General features: G+C 48.6%; 1 protein-coding gene across 1 annotated transcript in view; it reads right to left on the bottom strand.

Annotated features, from left to right (window-relative positions):
- Positions 1 to 20,957, bottom strand: part of agap3 (ArfGAP with GTPase domain, ankyrin repeat and PH domain 3) — a 104,011-nt gene that overhangs the window by 13,036 nt on the left and 70,018 nt on the right. The window contains exons 14-16 of the mRNA XM_030114722.1: positions 13,057 to 13,211; positions 12,719 to 12,809; positions 5,911 to 6,133 (exon numbers count right to left, since the gene is read on the bottom strand). Coding sequence (XP_029970582.1) covers positions 5,911 to 6,133; positions 12,719 to 12,809; positions 13,057 to 13,211 — 469 coding nt within the window. The remainder of the gene's footprint in view (positions 1 to 5,910; positions 6,134 to 12,718; positions 12,810 to 13,056; positions 13,212 to 20,957) is intronic.

The raw sequence follows: 20,957 nt of genomic DNA, 5'->3' as shown, positions 1-20,957 counted from the left end.
AGCTGCCAGCTGCACTTCAGCCGGCAGTCCGTCTTCTGGGGGGGGGACTGGCAGCCCGCCCGGCCGCCGGACCGGCGCTCTCATTAACCACGGCCGACACAAAACTGAAGCGGGAAGCCGAGGTGAGGACAAGGAAGGGCTCGCTGGACGACCATCCACTAAAGCACTGCCGCCTCCATCTGGCGGTGTCACACCTCCATCAGACGTCCAGCTCTGATGTCTGCAGCTCGGAGTCCAGCAGGACCAGAGCAGAACCAGAACCGGGACCTGCTCCCTCAGTGCTGCTGCAGTGTTCACCGGACCTGAATGACACCGTGAGCCTCAGTGAGACAAGGTGAACCGGTTCGAAACCCCCGGGTGTTTGCAAAGCAGAAAAAAATCCAAAGAGAGACCGACTTCAGCAACATCTCACACACACACACACACACACACACACACACACACACACACACACACACACACACACACACACACACACACACACACACACACACACACACACACACACAGGTTTGCATACTTGTGCTGTGTGTGTGTGTTGCTGAGGTGATGGCTGTTTCAAAAACCTCCTTTCAGTTGTTTTCACCAAAACAAGCAGCTGAGTTTAAACACTGATCTCAAATTGCTCTGCTGCTCTTCTCAAGAATGTCATCCTGCTGGAACTCATCTCACTGAGGAACGTCGAGCTGTCATCAGAACATGAGACAAAATCAGAGCCGACAGCCAGAACATGCTGACCTTTTGGTGTTTCCAGAGAGTGACAAAAAGACAAAAGTTCCTCAAAACACAAATCTCACTTCAGTAGAACCTCCTCCAGTGTTCTGCAGTCTTCCAGGTGTTTAACAGGAGTCTCCAGTTTTACATGTTGACTTGACGAGGAAACCCTGTGAACCGGTCCTGAGAGTCATGGCGCTTTGCTTCTGACTACTGAGACTCTGTGGACAGCATGAAGCCTGTCCAGCGGCTGGAGGAAGCTGTCCTCTCACAGCTGGAGTCCAGCGGCGTCCTCTCACAGCTGGAGTGAAGTGGCGTCCTCTCGCAGCTCCGCCCCTCTGCCCTCCACCCTCAGACCTACTTAATTAAGTGGCAAATGGCAGAATGATTCTCCTGAACAGCCCACAGCGCCACAAACACATGAGCGCCTCCACACAAAGACGGACAAACAGCCTCAATTAGTCAAGCCTGAAGCACAAAAGACCAACAGGAGTCAATAGGGGGCGGGGCCAAAGCCTCCACCAATCACAACGAGGCTGATAGAAGAGCAGTGGGCCACAGGAGGAGCAAGAGGAGGGACGACAACCTGCTCCTCCTCTCCTCACTTCCAACAAACTCATCCAACAAGGAGTTCCCAGGATGTGAGACAGACGCTCTTCCTCCCACAAACACGGAGAAGCCGCGGCGCCACGGAGCAGATCCACAATATCTCTGAGGTGCTGGAGCCGACAGGAAGGGCCTCCCCCTCTTCCTCCTCCTCCTCCTCCTCCTATACCTCCTTCTGCAGGAGCAGAGGAAGCACTTTGACCACAGGAGGTCAGTTTTACTGTGCCGCAGCTTCATTTCTGGCCCATAGCAACCTTTGATGGTTGGAGGCCCTCCAGCCCCCTCCGTTGGTGGAAGTGAAGCTGCATACTGCATAGGAATGACTCCAAACAAGTTGCCCACCCCCCTCTGTCAAGTCTATTCAGGCTGGTCGAACCCCAAGAACTTCCTCCTCCTCCTCCTCCTCCTCCTCCTCCTCCTCCCTGCCACCATTCCTCCCCTTCACTACAGAGGGATGATCAGTGTCCGTCACTCCTCGCTCTACTGCTCATGTCTGCAGCAGGAAGAGCAGCGATCTTCTGTCAGTGACACAAACAACAAAATGTGCAAGTTTTATAGAAAACATCGACTCGCACCCCTTCATACATCTCTGTTAGCACGGAGCAGTAACACGAGCAGCAGAGTCAGCCGAGCGCCTTTCTCTCACAACAGTTTGTCTTTCTCTGGAACGGCTGGACGGTGTAATGTCCTGGAGGCTGCGGTAGGAACCATGTGGGAGGATATTGATCAGGACGACAGCAGAACCAGCAGCGGTACATCATATTTAATCAATAAGTAATCTATACACACACACGTTTGCATACAACCAAGTCACCAGCGAGTGGTCTTCCACGGTACAGGGTTGTTTGTCGTTTATGAGCATCATAACTCTAAAGCACAAAAGGTAAGAATGGATGTCTCTGAAACGTGGCCATTGCTTCTCCGTTATCCACTCAGCTGCATCTGACGCCTACGGCTCATTAAGATATCTGATTCATCAACGTTCATTGAGCAGCAGAACTGATTTTGTCACTGGGTGATAAACTATTGCAGAAGGCAGACACCACATAACCAGACGAACAACAACTGGGAAGTGGGGCAGCTCCGTCTGCAGTCAAGCTGCTTGTGCATCCGCCGTGTTGGTCAACAAATCATCCCTCTATATTGATATGAAATGTGACAGTCACGGAGGAGACTGTGAGTTTGAGAGGTCTTAAGATTAATAGAGGGCATCAGGAGCAAAGCTTCGCAAGAAGTTGAAAATAAAACTGTTCAACGTCACTAACTGCTGAAAAAAGGATCAGAGTTGGTCTAGTTAAGGAAAAAATGGAAACTTCCTTTACTGTACAGTGAACATTGTAGTGTTCGGATGAAATTAACTGAGCTGTCAGTGCTGGGTGGGTCAGACAAGAAGCTGAATAATCTGGATGTTCGAGGGGGAAGATGCTCTGTAATCTGGATGTTAAAATAGTCTGGAGGTGGAGGAAGTGAGCCTCCAGTGAACTGAATGGAACATTTAAAGTAAAGAATTCTGAGGAACTTCTGCTCTGAACTAAAATCAGTGGACAGTTCAGGACAGGACTCACTCTCTTCGTTTACTGAGTCCCTTCCTGTCCTCATTCTTGTAATTGTCCCAGTCTCTGTTGTCGTCCCCATCCTCGTCCTTATCTTTGTTGTTGCCCCAATCCTTGTCTCTATTGTTGTCATCCCTGTCCTTGTCCCTGTCTTTGTCCCGTCCTTGTGCCTGTTGTTGGCCCCTTCCTTGTGTATGTCCTTGTCTCCACTGTTGTCTCCGTCCTTGTCTATGTTGTTGTCCCTGTCATTGTCTTGACTGTTTTTCTCATCCCTGTTGTTGTGCCTGTCCTTGTCTCTGTCAATGTCCTTGTCCTCATCTTTATGCCTGTTGTTATACCTGTCTTTTTCTCTTATGTTGTCCCCATCCTTGTCCCCATCACTGTTGTTGCCCCCGTCCTTGTCCCTGTCCCCATCCCTGTCTCTGTTGGTGTCTCCAGCGCCGTCCTTGTCGCTGTCCCCATCCTTGGGCCTGTTGCTGTTCCAGTCCTCGTCTCCATTGTTGACCCCATCCTTTTTTGTTGTCCTTGTCTATGTTGTCCTCCTCATCCTTGTCCCGGTCCACGTGCCTGTTGTTGTCCCCGTCCTCGTCTCTGCTGTTGTCTCCATCCCTGTTGTTGTCCCTGTCTCAGTTGTTGTCCCCATCCTTGTCCAGCTGCGGTCCAGATCATCCACCCCGTCCACCGGCCGCAGGGGGTCACCGGGAGTCCCAGGTCTCCATGGTCCTCCTCAGGTCGTCAGGGCAACAGTCCCGAAGTGGTCTTTGTTACCGGGAAGTCTTCAGAGGACCAGGACTTTCTCCGGATGTGCATCAAGATGTAGACCCAGCCTTCAGAGTCCAGCAGTCTGGGCCTGGTCCCCTCTGGCCTCCGGGACCCCCCAGTCTCCATCCTCACCTCCAGCCTGGTCGGCTGTGGCAGAGCGAGGGCGGGGGCCCGGCAGGGGGAGGCGGGGGCCCGGCAGGGGGAGGCGGGGGCCCGGCAGGGGGAAGCGGGGGCCGAGCACTGAAGATGCTGCATGTTCCTCCTCCTCCTCCTCCTCCTCCTCCTCCTCCTCCTCCTCCTGTGGCTGGACTCTGCTCCGGAGCGGCGGGGGTTAAAGCGGCGGCAGGGGGCGGGGCCAGGCTCTCCGAGGTTAGCGGTGTGATTCATTTTTATTAGCGCTCCGCCTGCAGGCGGCAGGAGCCACAAATTATTTCTGAAACAAAGTGGCGCTCTCATCAGACCTATCATTACCTGCTGCTGGCCGGCGGCGCGCCGCAGCCACCCGGCCTGACAGTGAGAGGACGCCAGTGAGGGATAGCCGTCCACTTCCCAGCATGCTCCGGGACATCTCACCAAATGAGACCTGTCTCTGTCTGTGTGCGTGCATGTGTGTGTGTGTGTGTGTGTGTGTGTGTGTGTGTGTGTGTGTGTGTGTGTGTGTGTGTGTGTGGGTGTGTGTGTGTGTGTGGGTGTGTGTGTGTGGGTGTGGGAGTCGAGAGAAACACTGAGTGTATTGTTGTGTCGATTTGTGTCTCTTATCTGTGTGTGTTTGTGTAATTGGACCCCTTCTTGTGTTACTGTGTGCGCGCGTGTGTGTGTGTGTGGGTGTGTGTGTGTGTGTGTGTGTGTGTGTGTGTGTGTTCTGTCAGAGTTGTGAAACAGTGACTGGTTGGTGATAATGAAATGATGTGAGCTGCTGACTTCTAACATTCACTCTGAGCTCAGCTTCTCCTCCTCTTCCTCTTCCTCCTCCTTTTTCTCCCTCATCTCTTCCTCCTCCTCCTCCTTCAATTCCTCCAACACTTCCACGATTCCTTCTTTCACATGTTTTTGAGAAACAAACCTGAAATAAAGCTGTTTTAAAACTGTTTGTATTTTTCTGTAATTCGGTGTCACCATGGATCCCAGAAACAGCCAGAAGGGAAAGCAGAGAATGCTCACTCTCACACACTCCTCTCACTCTCACACTCTCACTCTCAGGCTCAAGATCTTAATCAGGTTTTGAACCACCGTCTCCTTTTAACCTGTCGATTTTATTCACTGATTGTTCTCTTGCGTGTCTCCAGTGTCAGGAGGCTCTTTATTCTGAGCCTGTTCCGTCTGTTTGGCTCAAAACCAGGAGCTTTCTGCTGTTTGCTTGGAGAATCACTGGAATCTAACAGGACTTCAGTATCCTGAGCTCAGCGTTCAGCTGCTCATCAACATTTCCTCTGGATTCACACACACACGCACACACCAGCCTCCCATCACGTCTGTGGCGTGCAGCAGTAATTTCCCGGCTGTGCAGATCTGCGTAGGACAAATCTATAAGCTCTCCGGATGCAGAGCGTCAGGATGTAAACCAACGCCGGGGATGGATGTGAGAACCTGGCCGAGCAGGAGACGTTCCATCAGCGCCGGCGGTTCACTGACTCGTTCAGATGATCTGTCACTAATGTTTAGCGCGTGAGTGCTGGGCGGCGCCGCCGAGCCGCCGCGCGTCGACGACGTGACGCAATTAAAGCACCTGAACGCATCGCCCAGAGAACCCCCGTCACCTGACGGCGGAGTCGCAGCTCCGTCTACAGAACAGGGTGGTGTAAAGCCGGAGCAGGGTGGAGCTGTGTGTCAGTGTGTGTGTGTGTGTGTGTGTGTGTGTGAGACGTTGATGCTCAGGTGGAGGTAACGCCGCGCGAGCCGACAGACAGGCGGAGTGATGACCCGGCCCGGCTGATGGATATGTGACGGGGGGCCGGGGGCCCGGGGCCCGGCTCTCGGGGAGGCTTCGGCTGTAATGGTGGGCTTAATTACCTGCACAGCCACACAGCAGGTCATTAGTCAGAGCGGGACGCCGGCGCTCACCTGTCAACACGAGATAAACAATCCCACCAGATCAGGCCCCGGTGGGGGGGGGAGGGGGGGGTCAGCTGTATAAGAACATCAGAGTCCAGCACTCATTCACCCCCCATGGGACAGTTCTCTCTTCATGTTTCACTTCATCTACTACTTTGTAATGAAGAGTGAAGTGTGTGTGTGTGTGTGTGCGTATGCGTGTCCTCAGGCGGTGACCTCTGACCTGCTGCTGTCGCTGCCCGGCTTGCTGTAGCCCTCCACGCCGGCCTCCCACACGCTGTTGGCCACGGCATTGCCGATGGCCGTCATGACGGTGCTGAGCTCCAGCGGCCAGTCGTCCAGGTCCAGAGAACGCACGCGGGACAAGTGGGTTCCCAGGTTCCGGTGGATTCCGGAGCACTCGATGCACATCAGGGCTCCCAGGTTCAAACTGGCCCAGTCCGGGTCTGGATAGGGAGAGGGAGACCAGGTCAGAACTGACAGGGAGTGTGGAGGGAATGTAGAGGAACTGTAAAGGGACTGTGAGGTAGGGCTGGGCGATATAGCCACAAAAATAAATCTTGATGTTTGTTGCTTGAAACCCGATAAACGATTTTAATCGATTTTTTTTTTCTGTGTGAAGAAACACAATTAAACATTTTTCAAAAATAGGATCTTTTACTGAATGCCAAAACACCAGCATTTAACTAAATAGGCAATATAGTTATTACTAGGGATGCACGATATTATCGGCAAAATATCGGTATCGGCTGATAAAAGCTTAAAAACACGTTTATCAGTATTGGCAGATATGAAAATTTCTGCCGAAATTCACAGCTGATAAGGTGACGTAGTAATTGGGCGAGCGTGGTGACATCCATACATAGTGCGCCAAAAAAAAAAAAAAGTTTTTCATTGAAATGGTTTTGTTCTTTATCCTCATTCCTGATACTGAAATGGACTGGAATTTTAGGTCTGAGCTGGCTACTTTAAATGTTTGCACTGCTTGTTTTTTGTTAAAGCACTTTGTTAGTATTATTTCAGGGAGACACCCTGCAAGTCGGCTGTTCAGTTAGGATTATTATTGTTTTCAATCCGGAAAAGCTCCTTAAAGGGGCAAAGCGCAGTGTTAAATATAAAATTTTCAATTATTCACACCCACACACGTTTTCACCTTTGCCTGATGGGCAGCAAGAGCTATTTTTGCAAGATCGCAGTCGCTCCTATTTTCCTGTGCAGGGCACTGAAGGCACAGCAATATGAGTGATTCGGGTACGAATCGCTCTGAGCTTGACGTAATGCGCGCTCCCGCTGGCCTGGTAATCCTTAAAGGTGCCTTAAGGAGTTTGCACGTTTTAAGCGAAACAGCGCCCCCTGCAGGCCTTGGGCGTAATGCAGCTTAGTAAAAAACTTGTCCCTGTGGCTCGCGTGCACGGAAGAGGGGAACGCCGTCTTCGCTCGTTTAGTAGCGCTCAAGTAAGATTTAAGTTTCTTTTACCTGGTGGAGTCTGTGTGGAGCTGTGGCAGTGCTAGAAGCCAGTCTTTTCTTACTTTCTGGAAGATCCTGCTCAGTTGTTGCTCACTAAGCATCTGGCGGAGTAATGGCGGACAAATCGAAACTTAACAAGCCGGAGCGCGCATTACATCATTCCTCTCAAATTCTCCCCAAAAAAATGCTGGTGCCGGACCGGCACTGCATCTTTCAAGTGACAATTCAGCGCTGTTAGAGGTATTTGTAATGAATATGTCAGGGCACATTGTACACAGCATTAAAAATGTGTAACATATTTATGGTGGAAAATAAGTATTTTTAAGGTTGTAAAACTCCTTAATGCACCTTTAAGTTTCGATTTGTCTGCCATTACTCCGCCAGACGCTTAGCAGCAACAACTGAGCAGTGCTGAGGATGGAGCTTCCAGAAAGTAAGAAAAGACCGGCTTCTAGCACTGCCACAACTCCAGCACAGACCCCACAAGGCAAAAGAAACTTACATTTTACTCGAGCGCTGCTAAAAGAGCGAGGAAGGAGTTCCCCTCTTCTGTGCACGTGCATGGGCACAAGCCACAGACACGAGCTTTTCACTAAGCTACAGTTACGCCTAAGGCCTGCAGGGGTCGGTGTTTCGCATAAAATGAGCAAACTGCGCTGTGCTCCTTTAAATAAAATGTAGTGCTTCATTTATTTGCACTGCAGAGCTCTGTGTCTGTCACCAGCAGAGTTGGGGTCTGTTACTCAAAAAAGTAAAGAGTTACCCGTTACTCGTTACTTTTGAAAAAAGTAATGCCTTACACTACTTGATTACTCCATGGAAATAGTAAAGAAGTTACACTACTCGTTACTGCAAAGTGCTCCGTGAAGCTGTGCTCCGTGGTTACTTGTGGTTACATACCCAACTCTGGTCACCAGGTTGTTACAGTAGCTCTATAGTCAAATGCAACTTGGTTATGTTTAAATAAGCATTGTACATTTAAAGTTCAAGTGATCTAAAGAAATTATTTTTCTGTATTTCAATACTGAATGTCTTGAGCTTGAAAAAATAATAAATTTCTTATTTGTGGTAAAATCAAAAGTTTTTTTTGTCTTGTTTTATGTGTGTTTCTTAAACAAATGGGACTGTCACAATAAGAGTAACATGTAAATTCCAGTACAGGAGAGACTTCGCTTTCTTTACAGTGAAAAAAAAAAATCCTTGTGATTATCAGTATCAGTATCGGTTTCGGCCAAAAGGGGGTTTCGATATATCGGCATATCGGATATCGGCAAAAAAACAATATCGTGCATCCCTAGTTATTACTGAGGTAATTTTAACAAAAACACTTGCATGGGCATTGCTTTGAAATAAATAAATCAAAGGAAAACTGGAGAAGAAATAAACAATTTATAAAAAAAATCCCACACAGATCAAATTTAAGCGCCGACAAAACACACGATTTAAGTTTCATTTTCACTTTTATCATATTTGCGCTCTTTATTTCACTTTGTGCCGTATATCAGCCTTTTCCTTTTTATTTTTCTGATAATTTGGCCTAATGCATTACGGCAAAAGATGAGGAATGGACCGTGTTTCACCGTAAAAAGCGCCGTGGGCATCTGCGCTCTTATGACGCTCTGCACGAGCATGGTTTGGGATTCTCGGGTCGCCGGGGGAGATCAGGCCGGGATCGCTGGGGGAGAGCGCTGAATCCCGGGCAGGACCGTGCATTCTCTGTCCCCGGCTGGGGGCAGGAAGATACAACTCTTCTCATTTGTAAGAGAAAGTTGACAGTAGTCTGTGCTACAGCGCCAGTCCTCCTGGTGTGGCGACTGTGTGTATTACACGCGCCCGGTCAAAATGGCGGAGGGACAGAAAACATTAAACTCGATGTTGAAATTTCATTTTTTTCACATCGATTGAAAAAATAGAATTGAATTAATCGAATTAACTCAGTATATCGCCCAGCTCTACTGTGAGGTAGTGAGGAGGGACTGCAGAGGGACTGCTGAGTTACTGTGTGGGGCTTCGAGGTTAACGGTTTCACTTCATAAACAAATCAAAACGCTTAAGAAAACACGACTCCTCAATTCCCGGTCCAGACTTTAACCTCAAAAACACCAGAAACACACCTAGGTGGAAGGTGGTGGAAGACCATCTAGAAAACATCCACCAAGATGAGAGATGGCATGACGAGCAGGTTCTCTCGTTTGGAGACTCATAATAGTGTGGTAAAAGGGGATAATACCTAAGGCACGGTGGAGGGCTGGAGGGGGCTAATTCCCAGAGAGAAGGACGTGACAAGCGTCAGCCAAGTCTGACCTCGACTTCTCAACGCTGAAGGAAAATCTTGTTCAGCATGACAGCACAGCGGCGGTCATCTTTCTCGACCTTGCTAAAGCCTTTGGATCAGTTCCCCATGACCTAAAATAGAAGTCAACTCCTTCCATGCTCCTGCAGCGGTGCTTAACAGCATCCTGGCAGAGTGTGGAGGAGGACATCATGGCTGTGGTACAGTCTCACTCTGGGCCTTTACAAAGGAGGTCGTCATCAGGGCCTCCAGATGGGTGGCGGGGGGCCGAGTGAACCAAGAACAGAATCCACCTTCCAGCTATCCGAGCAAACACTGATACATGACCACTCTGACCACAGTGTGCCATGTACCCGGCGGTGACTTACAACGCAGCAGGAGAACATCAAAATGTCTCAGATAGTAGGCAAGCCTAATGAGTCACGGAGCATCTCGATAGTGAGGAAAGAGCTAAAGAACGTGAAGTTCTGCTGTGGTGACGACCCAGGACCAATGGTGTCTGAGCAACCCGCTGAGAGTCTGTTCAGATGGTTTAACACCAGCCTCAGGGACAAAGACCACGTACAGCAACTAATGCAGGACTTCACCAAAGGGCAGGAGATCAAGACCTCACTGGAGGGAGGCTGAAGATGTGGTGTCTGCAACATGGACTCCTCACAGTCTACCCGGTCCCGATGACAACAGTGGAGAAAATGGAGTGAACTAAGACTACTTCTGTGAAGAAATGGCTCGGGGTCGCACACTGTCTGACTGACCTCTGTGGTAAAGGGGTTCTTGAACTGCATCTCATGAGTCGCACCAAAGAGTCTAAAGCCTGGTTCACGCTGCCCATGTAAGCGTGGATGCACGTTCTGCATTGGCCGCTGTGACGTAAAAATCGTCATCAATTCCTGTCCCCAAGAATTCACACGGACCACTCCGTGGACGTACGCGCGCAGCCCAAATTTTGTGACAGCAATGCACGTACGCGCCCGTTGCATCGGTATATGCATGCGCCAGAGCACCACAGCAAACCAATCATGACGGACGCTGACTTTGAAGAGACTCTGTGAAGCCATCAGGCTGTAGCTCAGTCTACAAAGACATCCTGATTGAGAAAAACTCATGGACAGAGAGAGCAGACACTGTCTGGTGGGATGAGAAGGCCAGCCCCCAGAAGTGAGAGTACCTAGTGATCACTGTGGCGGTCAGAAACAAACAGAAACAGAAAAAGGCAAAATAAACTCTAATACTAAATGATAATATTAGGGGTGTCCTTAGATAGTCGACGATTTGATGATTCGTTCGAAGGGGCCTGATTCGACTGCCAATCACGCAGTCGAAGCATCGAAAAAATGTGGTTATTAAACGAGGACCATTCCATTCCAGCTGTATGGGGGTGCTGAATGACTGATTTTACATAGAATTGCTTGGTTTTTTTACCAAATAAACATGATATAAAGCCTATTTGATATACATGTTAGCCTATCAAATACACTGTGGAAAAATTTACTTAACTTGTAGTTTTATTCAATATTCTATCTATTTAGTGTTTGTGAATGAACCACCATGGTGAGTGGCACAATCCCATTTTGCGCAGAGCTCCGTCACAGAGCAGCATCTTGGTGGTGATTTGGCTTCACTTTAAAAGGCTCACAATGTCGGGGGGGAAAAAAAACCCAGAACTTCAGACAAGGAAAAGTTGATCCAAAAAAAGTCAAATGCAAGTTGTGTCAGGAGCTCCGACGCTCCTTGTGCCGTGAGCACCGCTCTGTGCTGTGCTGCTCCGACGCCCCATGTAGGCACGCTCCGTAGCCCCCCCCCCCCCCCCCCGCGCTCCCCCCACTCCGCCAAACAAGATGATAGATTCGACTATCAGTTGGCAGGATCGGACGAATCAGGTTCGACTATGGAAATTCTTAGTCGGGGATACCTCTAGATAATATACTGACAATGTATGTGTTTCATTTACTATAAATAATCTGTAATAAAAGAGCGAATAAACACCTTGGAGTGCCGGGAAAGCTCCCCGAGGATGCGTGGATTAGCGTGCATACATGGAACGTGCACCGCGTGAGCCCTGTAGCATTGTGACTGCAGCATGAGAGAAAGCGGGTGTGCATCGGTGGATCGCAGATGCAGACACGGAGACATGGGGAGCATGGACCAGGCTTGACTGATCCAGGGTGAGACTCCAGATGACTTTAAGAGACCATCAACTCCCGGCAGCAAGCAGTCCTACTATAAAGCTGCGTTCACACCGCCAAGTGCTTTCCGCGATTTTGCATAAAAATACAATTGAAAAGAAATGGGAACGCGCGTTCCAGCCGCGACGAGACGCGACGTGTTTTCGCAGCGCGTCGGGGCGTTGACGCATCGGCGGCGCGATTTTGCATCCGATGCTCAAGTTGGGAAATCTGAACTTTGACGCATCACGATTTTGCGGCAAACCAATCAGAGAGCTCGTCTATGGTGACGTAGGTCAGGGAGCGGGAACTCATCCTGGCGCAGCTCCTGGAGCAAATAGTGAAACTCACCAAACTCTGACCGTCTGTGGATAATATCGTGCATCCAGGCATGGTGTACTGTCCGCCGACGGCATCGTTGTTTGTCTTTATTATGCAAATAAAGCCAAACCACCCGCTCAACAGGGTTAGCCATAATGCTAAGCTAACGCAGGAAATACGGTCGGAAGCCCCGCCTTCCCACCAGACGCGACGCGTTTGAGGCATTCGGTGTGAACGCGGCTTTTGGCCCCGCGTTGTTCAGCGTCGGACCTCAGAATTGACGTGCGTTCAGCTTCTCGCATTGACGCGATTTTTGACGCAAAATCGCGTTCGGCGTGAACGCAGCTTAACGCCATCATTCATCTGAGCGGGACAAAAGAAGGCCAACCGCTCCCCACCACACCAGAAGCTGGACAGCTGGTCACGCCCCCAGACTGGAAGAACTGGCAGCTGATGCTCGACAGAGGATGGAGGGATAAAATCTGTCAGGGGGAAGTGGGATCAGAGGGACAAAGGTCAAGAGCGTGACCTTTCACTAGCCCCCCCACCATCCCATCCTTAACTTGAGAACCAGGTTTGCGGTCAGCCTTGACTCACGGCAGAGGACTGCCCCTGCCGTGCATCGTCCCGTGGGTTGCACTGTTTCATAACCTTCAGTCAGGTAAAGAAGTCAAATCACTGTGAGCCTCGATAAGTGAAGGAAGGCTAAGGTGGATGTTAGGTGCGGTTAGGTTAGAGGTGAATTCAGCCACTTAAATGAAGTCAGGTTGGCGGTTTTACTCACTGGGGGCATCGCAGTCCACACAGAAGCTGTTCCCTCTCACGTTCCGTATGGACTGAATGGCCATGGCATCACTTTGGCTTCCTAACCGAGACTGGAAGACAAGGCCGAGTCAACATGGCTGTAGCAGGAAGTCAAGCTGGATAAAACTGAAACAGGAAGTCTAGCTGGATGAAACACGAAGCCAATATGGATCATCTGTTGTTATTAATTGAACTTTTCTTTCATATTTTAAGCTCTGTCACTTAAATTTGCAGAGCGCGAACACACAGAACATTACACCACAGTCGCTCTGAGGCCACCTGTGGAGCCCTGCTGCTCCCCGTCTTGCCCTCCTCTACCTTGTTTTTGATGCTCTCACAGGACTGCAAACTGGCGAAGATCTGGCTCTCGATGGCCTGGACCCACAGCTCCCGCTCCTCGTAGGTGGAGGCCTCGAAGTTCCACGTCTGCCCCGTCAAAGACACGATGACAAACTCAAAGGAGTCCTCTGGTTCTGGAAGATCAAAACACACGCAGAGGAGATTTAAATGGTGTTGAATAGCCAGAACAACTCTAACGACTACTGCACTCTAGTTCACACTCTTTTAACTACTCTTTTAACTTTAATGTCTTTGTCTATTATTCCCTTTTCTTTCTAGATGTTATACGATTGTTCTGTTGGTCGGCAAGCAAGAGGGAATTTATTGTGTTTGGTATGTTCAACAGAACTGATAATACAATTCTCGTTGTCTCAATTTCAGTCAAGTAGTCGTGCATTATTGTAATCGCTCTATGGACATGTTACAGGAGGAAGATTTGCTGTAATCTGATGTTAGAAGAGGAAGACGCTCTATAAACATTTAGAAATGACAAGAAGATATAGGAACAAATCCACTGAGACAATCTCCCAGCACGCAGACGGACACGCTCACGTCTGTTCTTCTATAGTTGTGAGGACATTCATTGGCATAATGCATTTCCCAGCCCCGTACCCTAACCATCAAAAATAAATGCCTAACCCGAACCCTACACCTAACCCGAACCCGAACCCAAAAATCAAATCTTCACCCTCAAAAAGGTCCGTCACACACACACACACACACACACACACACACACACACACACACACACACACACACACACACACACACACGTCAGGATACAGCAGACAATTGAATGTGTTTCGTTTGCTCACTGTTTCACTCAGATTCATGAAAATGTCACCTGTCGGAGCCGAGCGCCGCTCTGACACAACATATGTTCCACCCACGCCGTCCTGCCTCCGTCATTAACTCCACACTGTACAGCGTGTTGGCGCTCACAGCCCAAGCAGCTGTAATTACCTCATTATGTCTCTCATTAACATCAGAAACATGCCGCAGGTCCCCCGCATCTCCCACAATCCCCTGCAGGAGCGGGGGGCGCATTTCAGCGCGGGGCCCGAACAGGTCACGTGACCGGGTGTGATCGGGATCGATGGCCGCCGCTCGCCCACATGTGATAAGACGCCGTTAATGTGGCGATCAGTGAGCGGCGGCGGCGGCGGCGGCAGAGAGCGTCTCTTCAGGCTGAAAGCGATAATCCAATTAGCTCGACAGCAACTTCAATTATCTGATCCAGTTTGTGGAATCGACTGCAGCTCACACACAATCAATACACACACACACACATGCACACGCGCACGTTCAAACACACACAGAGGGATAGACACACACACAGATAAATGTACCCTTGCGCATGGACATACAATAACACACACAACCAGAGGGACACGGACACGTGCACACTTACAGACAAATCTACACACACGCACACAGAGGGACACACATGCAAATAGATACACACAGAAACAGACAGATGCACACACACACACACACACACACACACACACACACACACACAAAAAGTTTGAGTAAACGACAACTCCAAGTAAAACCGAAGGTGATGAAATCTGCTGTTCTGCTGCGACGTCTCTCCAGGTCCGAGGAGGACCGTCTGCTGTGCTCCGTGGACAGTGTGTTGTTTTGTACTGCTGTCGTTTGTGAACAGTGTGGTGTCTTGTATGATATGTTTCATTAACAGTGTGTTGTTTTCAGTCCGTAGGACGCCCCCTGTCATATCTTCATGCAGGTGCAGCAGCTGGTCGTCTCGATTGTCGATATTAATTGAAAGACCGTCGTATCTTTGCTCCCTCTTCCTCCTCTGCACTGTTTTTTTGTTTGTTTGTTTGTTGTTTGCTTGTCTGTTCGCTTGTTTGTTTCACTCTCCGTCTCTCCACCTGTCTTTCTGCCCCCCTGTCAGGTCCAGCAATATGATGTATCAGTACTCAAAATAAATAAAATAAAGTAAGAACGCATGTTAGCAAGAGGAAGAGAAAATCTGTCAGCTGCCAAACAGCAGCCGGACCTCCATTCTGCTGCCTCCATCCTGGACATGAAAGTTCGTGAACGGTGTGACGTTTTGTACTGTTGTAATTTGTGGACGGTGTGTTGTTGTGTACGGTTGTAGCTGGTGAACGGTGTGTTGTCTTGTACTGTTCGTTTGTTTCCATCTCTCTAAGAACCTGAACAAAGCTAATTATTCTGTTGGCTGCCCAAACAATAAATTGGAGGCATTAAAACACTTTCATTATGGAGATTAAAAAAGCTGCGCATGGCTGCTCCCTTAAACTGAAGAGCGCACGCACACACGCACGCACGCACGCACACGGGCACATATGCACACATGCACACACACACACACACACACACACACACCACTGACAGCATTAACATGCTCACATAAGCTTCCACCTCAGACGGACGACATCTGTTCCACCAGGTCAACGTTAACGAGACGGGTTTACCGGGTTAATGACAACGGGACGGGTCGACCAGGTCCGCGTTAACGCTCAGCTTCACGTTCAGGTTAGTGACAGCGCAGCAGAGACAATCACCTTCCTCGGAGTTTAGAAGACTGTTTAGAGTTTTGATCAGTTCCGTCTCAGAATAATTCATGTTTTTTCACCTCCCACAGCGACTGATTACGCTCTCAAACTTTCCCCAGAATTTCATTTCAATAAAGAAGTGGAGAAAGAGTTTCCTGCTTCAGCAGAGTCTGCAGACACTTTCTCATCGTCTCACACAGAAACCAAGCGTTGGTTGTGTAGCATTGCCTTGTTGTGTGTTGTTGTCTAGTCAGAGAGCGTACTTGTGTAGTTCTAGTTGTGCAGTATCATCCAGCTGTACTTACAGAGTTCCGAAGTAGTGTAGCTGTAGCTGTGTGGTGTTGTGTAGTGGTTTAGCTGTGTGGTGCAGTTATGTGGTCTTGTGTAGTTTTGTAGCTATGCAGAGTTGTGTAGTTGTGTGGTCTTGCTTAGGTGTGTACTTGTGTAGTTTGGTGCTGTAGTGTAGTCTTGTGCAGCTGTGCAGTTGTGTCATTGTGTAGACTTATGTAGTTGTTGTGTAGCTGTGTAGATGTATAGTTGTGTAGTTGTAGTGTAATTGTGTAGCTCTGTAGACGTGTAGTTGTTGTGCAGGTGTGTAATTGTCGTGTAGCTATGTGGTTATTGTGCATTGGTCGTAGCTGTGTAGCTGTTGTGTATTTATGTAGTTGTGCAGTAGTTGTGTAGTTGCTCGGTAGTTGTGTCATAGTTTTTTAGGTGTTTTAGGTGTTTTTAGGTGTTTAATAGTTGTGCAGTTCTGTAGTAGCTGTGCAACTGTCTAGTATCTGTGTAGTTATTGTGTAGGTGGCGTCTAGCTGCATTGTGCAGTTGTGTAGTTCTGCAGTAGTCCTGTAGTTGTATGGGTGTTGTGTAGCTATGTTTTATAGTTGTATACTTCAGAAGTAGCTGTGCAGAAGCTGTGTAGTCGTGCAGTAGTTGTGTGGTTGTGTAGTTGTGCAGTAGTTGTGCAGTAGTTGCGTAGCATGTGTGCAGTTGGTTAGTTGTGCAGTAACGGTGCAATAGTTGTGCAGTAGTTGTGTAGCTGTGTAGTAGTCGTGCAATAGCTGTTTAGTTGTGCAGTAGTTGTGTGGTTGTGCAGTGGTTGTGTAGCTGTGCAGCAGTTGTGTGGTTGTGTAGCAGTTGTGTAGCAGTTGTGTGGTTGTGCAGTGGCTCCATCTGTAACTGTCAGGCTCTTCTTGCTCATTTTACACGTCATTAACGACGATATTCTAACCTGTATCAGAGCAATCAGGAGCAGCCATTACTGCCACAGGGGCCCCCGGGGGACCCACACACTCCCCGAGATGGAGCGGGCTCTTTATCTGTCTGACACACACACACACACACACACACACACACACACACACACACACACACACACACACACACACACACACACACACACACACACACACACACACAATAAACAAACACGTGGAGGCAGAAGCCGCCCTGAAAGCTGCTGCTCTGAACAACATAGGCCAATGAGAGCAGGGCCAATTATGTGTGTGTGTGTGTGTGTGTGTGTGTGTGTGTGTGGGAGGGGGGGCTCCACAGCTCTGTGCTGCTTGCCGAGCCTCCGATCGGAGGCGCTCACACAGCGCGGCGGGCTCCAGGGACAGCTTTGGGAAATGAGAGTGACAAAACAAAGTATTGAGATAAAGTCCCTCCATTAGCCGGGCTGTTAAAGCTCCATCGCCTAATCCTCAGCTGGACCCGGCAGCAGGTTCACCCCTCCTGCACGCCGCACGCCACACACCACACGCCGCACGCCGCACGCCACACGCCACGCGCCACGCGCCGCAAACCCTCACAGGACCGCAGCCGCCGTGGAGCAGTGGGCGGACTGGGTTCCAGCCCCGGCAGCCCCGTGAAGAGAGCTCACGTCTGCTGGACGAGCGTCCAATCACAGAGCAGATTGACCACACGGGCTCCAGATGTGACCGGACTCCCGGCGGCGGTTCACAAACACAGTCAGTGGACTGGAGACGCAACACACACCCGGCTTCAATCAAACCACGACAACGAGAATAACATTCCACAACGAGAAAACACTGACTGTTGACTCTGATGCTCCACACACACACACACACACACACACACACACACACACACACACACACACACACACACACACACCACACACACACACACACACACACAAACAACCAAAGTTTCTAAGAAGCGTCCTGCAACTTCTACCTTAATGGTATGAAATCACCATAGATCATTATGGTCTGGATCGCAGACCAGCTCTGGATCAGGTTACGGTCTGGATCAGAGACCAGTTTTAGAAGAGACCAGGTTCTAGAGCTCATAGCTGACCAGAGACCAGCTCTGGTTTAAGTTAGTAATTATCATTTAAGAGCCTCAAAGAGACTGATCCCTGTTCTGCGGCACCTCCTCCTCCTCCTCCTCCTTCTCCTCCTCCTCCTCCTTCCACTGCTCCTCCTCCTCCTCCTCCTTCTCCTCCTCCTCCTTCTCCTCCTCCTCCTCCTCCTTCCACTGCTCCTCCTCCTCCTCCTCCTCCTCCTAAACGAGGAGCGTTCGGCAGACTTTCTTTAAAGCAGAACCACATTAATGATGGTGGCTGACAGTCTGCATTAATCAGAGGGGGCTCCCCCTGAACACCGCTCCTTATCGCACATCGATTTTCCTGTGGGTTTACGACGAGCGACACAGCCGGCGTGCCGGTCGCCGGGCGGCTGCTGGGAAACACATTACGGGCTGTCAGCTGTCTCGCCGTGCGTCCTGCATCATTCTTTAAGCACATGAGAAGTTCATTACACTGCACGCCTGCACACGGTGGGATTTTACACTTAGATTGAAGAAAAGCAATCCTGACCAGGATTCAGCTCTGAGCTGCTCTGCTGAAAGGAAGATGAGCTCACAGGCAGCCGTTGTCATGGCGATGGCAGACAGTCGGACAGACAGCGTCCACAGTTGGTTTCTTAGCTAAGGCTGTTAGCAGCCGCTACCTGCAGCTAAGGCTGCTAACAGCCAGCAGAAATGAAGCAGGAATTGATATCATGATCAAAAACATTATAGACTGATTGTGGAGGAGGTCAAAAGTTGGATCATATCTGATTCTGGTAACCCCGATTATTTCCTTCACCCATACAAAATTGACAATAACTAGGACATTCCTCCCTACCAGCGAACACAGTCGGCGTGGTCACGTACGAGTTAGGGCAGAATGACAGTGTACAGTCCAACTTCCTGTCATACAGGTGGATGAAATATGCCTGTAAGAAACTAAAAAAAAAAAAAAACAAGAAACCAACCAACCAATCAACCAACCAACCAGTGAAGAAAGCAATCAACCCACTAACAAACCAACCAGTGAAGAAACCAACCCACTAACTAACCAAGCAGTCAAGAAACCAACCAACCCAATAAGCAACCAACCAGTGAAGAAACCAACCAACCTACTAAACAACTAATCAGTCAAGAAACCAACCCACTAACCAAACAACCGACCGAACAACCTATTAACAAACCAGTTAAGAAACCAAACAACCCGCTGACCAACCAAACAACTACTCAAAAAACCAAGCAACCAAGCAACCAAGCAACCAAGCAACCAACCACCCAGTTAAGAAACCAACCAACCAACTATGCAACCAACTAGTCAAGAAATCAAAAAACCAACAAACCAGTGAAGAAACAACACAACCCACCAAGCAACCAGCCAGTCAAGAAACCAACCAACCCACTAACCATTCAACCAGTCAAGAAGCCAACCAACTAACCAACTGACCAACCAACAACCAACCAGTGAGTAGACCAACCAACCAACCAACCAACAAACCAACCAGTCAAAAAAACAAATAACCAACCAACCAGTCAGGAAATAAACCAACCCACTAAGGAATCAGTCAAGAAACCACCCTACCCACTAGCCATCCAACCAGTCAATACACCAACAAAACCACTAACTAACTAACCAATTCAATTCAGCTTTATTTATAAAGTGCAAATTACAACATTGTCATTTCAAGACACTTTTACAGAGAAAACCGAAGAGATCCACATGGGAAAGCGTAAGCAACAGTAGACAGGACAAACTCCCTTTTAAAAGGAAGAAACTTTGACAGAACCAGGCTCAGAGGTGGTGGCTAACCAACAAACCTGTGAAAAAATCAACCGACCAATGAACCAACCAGTCATGAACTAACCAACCGGTCAAAAACCAAAAAACCAACCAGTAAACCCTCTAACTAACCTAGTCAATAAACCCAAAAAACCCACTAACCAACTAGGGCTGCCAAAAACGATTATTTTGGTAGTCGACTAATCACCAATTATTTTTTCGATTAGTCGACTAATCGCATCATATGTAAATTAAATGTAAAACATAGTTTATCGCACCACCAAGAAGCTGCTCTTATATAAGCGTAATTATATTTCAGCTTTAAGTGTTTAAGGTATATACTAAATAAATATAAAGACAATTCAGATGATAGTTCATTAAACCTTTATTGAAATATTACTGTGTACCATAAAGTGCAAATACTTGAGTAAAATACGGAAAAGGCACTTGCCTAAACAACACAAAAATAAATCCTTTGTTAATTTTTTATTCCTTAATTTGTGTTTGGCATCAAGCACAGCAACAATGAGGGAGGCACCTGTAACTACGGAATTATTTAAGTTTTCATCTCACTGACTCAAATAAAACAAAAGTGCATTTTGTGTTCAGTGCTCAACTGTATACAATTTTATTACACTCTCACTCTACATACTCCCAAACTACACACGCCTCTTGTTCAGGAAAGTCAGCATTTCTACATGTGTTGGAGACAAGCTTGCTTTCTTTTTGAAGCAGATGTTCTGCTGCGGAGAAAATCCGCTCCGATGGGGTGAAGCTCTGAAACGTAACATTAGAAAATATTAGCCTGACATCACTTCTTATTAAAACACATCACTGTTAGAACGTTACAGAAAACATGAAATGTGTGCTAAAGGCAGCTAATAAATCAAATCGTCACCGCTAATGTTAACGTTGACAGCTATGAGTAAACAGCAAGTTAGCCCTCTATGCTAACATTATTAGTAGGGATGTGCGAGTACCGATACCAGGTATCGGTATCGGGCCGATACTGGCCTTATTTCAAGGTATCGGGTACTCGTGAAGGCTACCGATGCCAGCCGCCGATACTCACGGCAAGAAAACCCCACACGTAGTAAGCCCTCCTCACCAGCAGTTGGCGGTAGTGCAACCAAATGGGATGCAAGCTGCCGACAAACATGAAGGAGGAAGAAGCTCCTCTCTGGAGCGCTGACAGGCGCAGGGCTACACTGCAGCGGGCTGACTTCTCCATGAGTCTCATCCAG

The sequence above is a fragment of the Salarias fasciatus genome, chromosome 18 (genome assembly GCF_902148845.1).
Source record: "Salarias fasciatus chromosome 18, fSalaFa1.1, whole genome shotgun sequence".
In the NCBI taxonomy this organism is placed as follows: domain Eukaryota; kingdom Metazoa; phylum Chordata; class Actinopteri; order Blenniiformes; family Blenniidae; genus Salarias; species Salarias fasciatus.
This window is presented reverse-complemented; position numbering and strand designations above follow the sequence as displayed.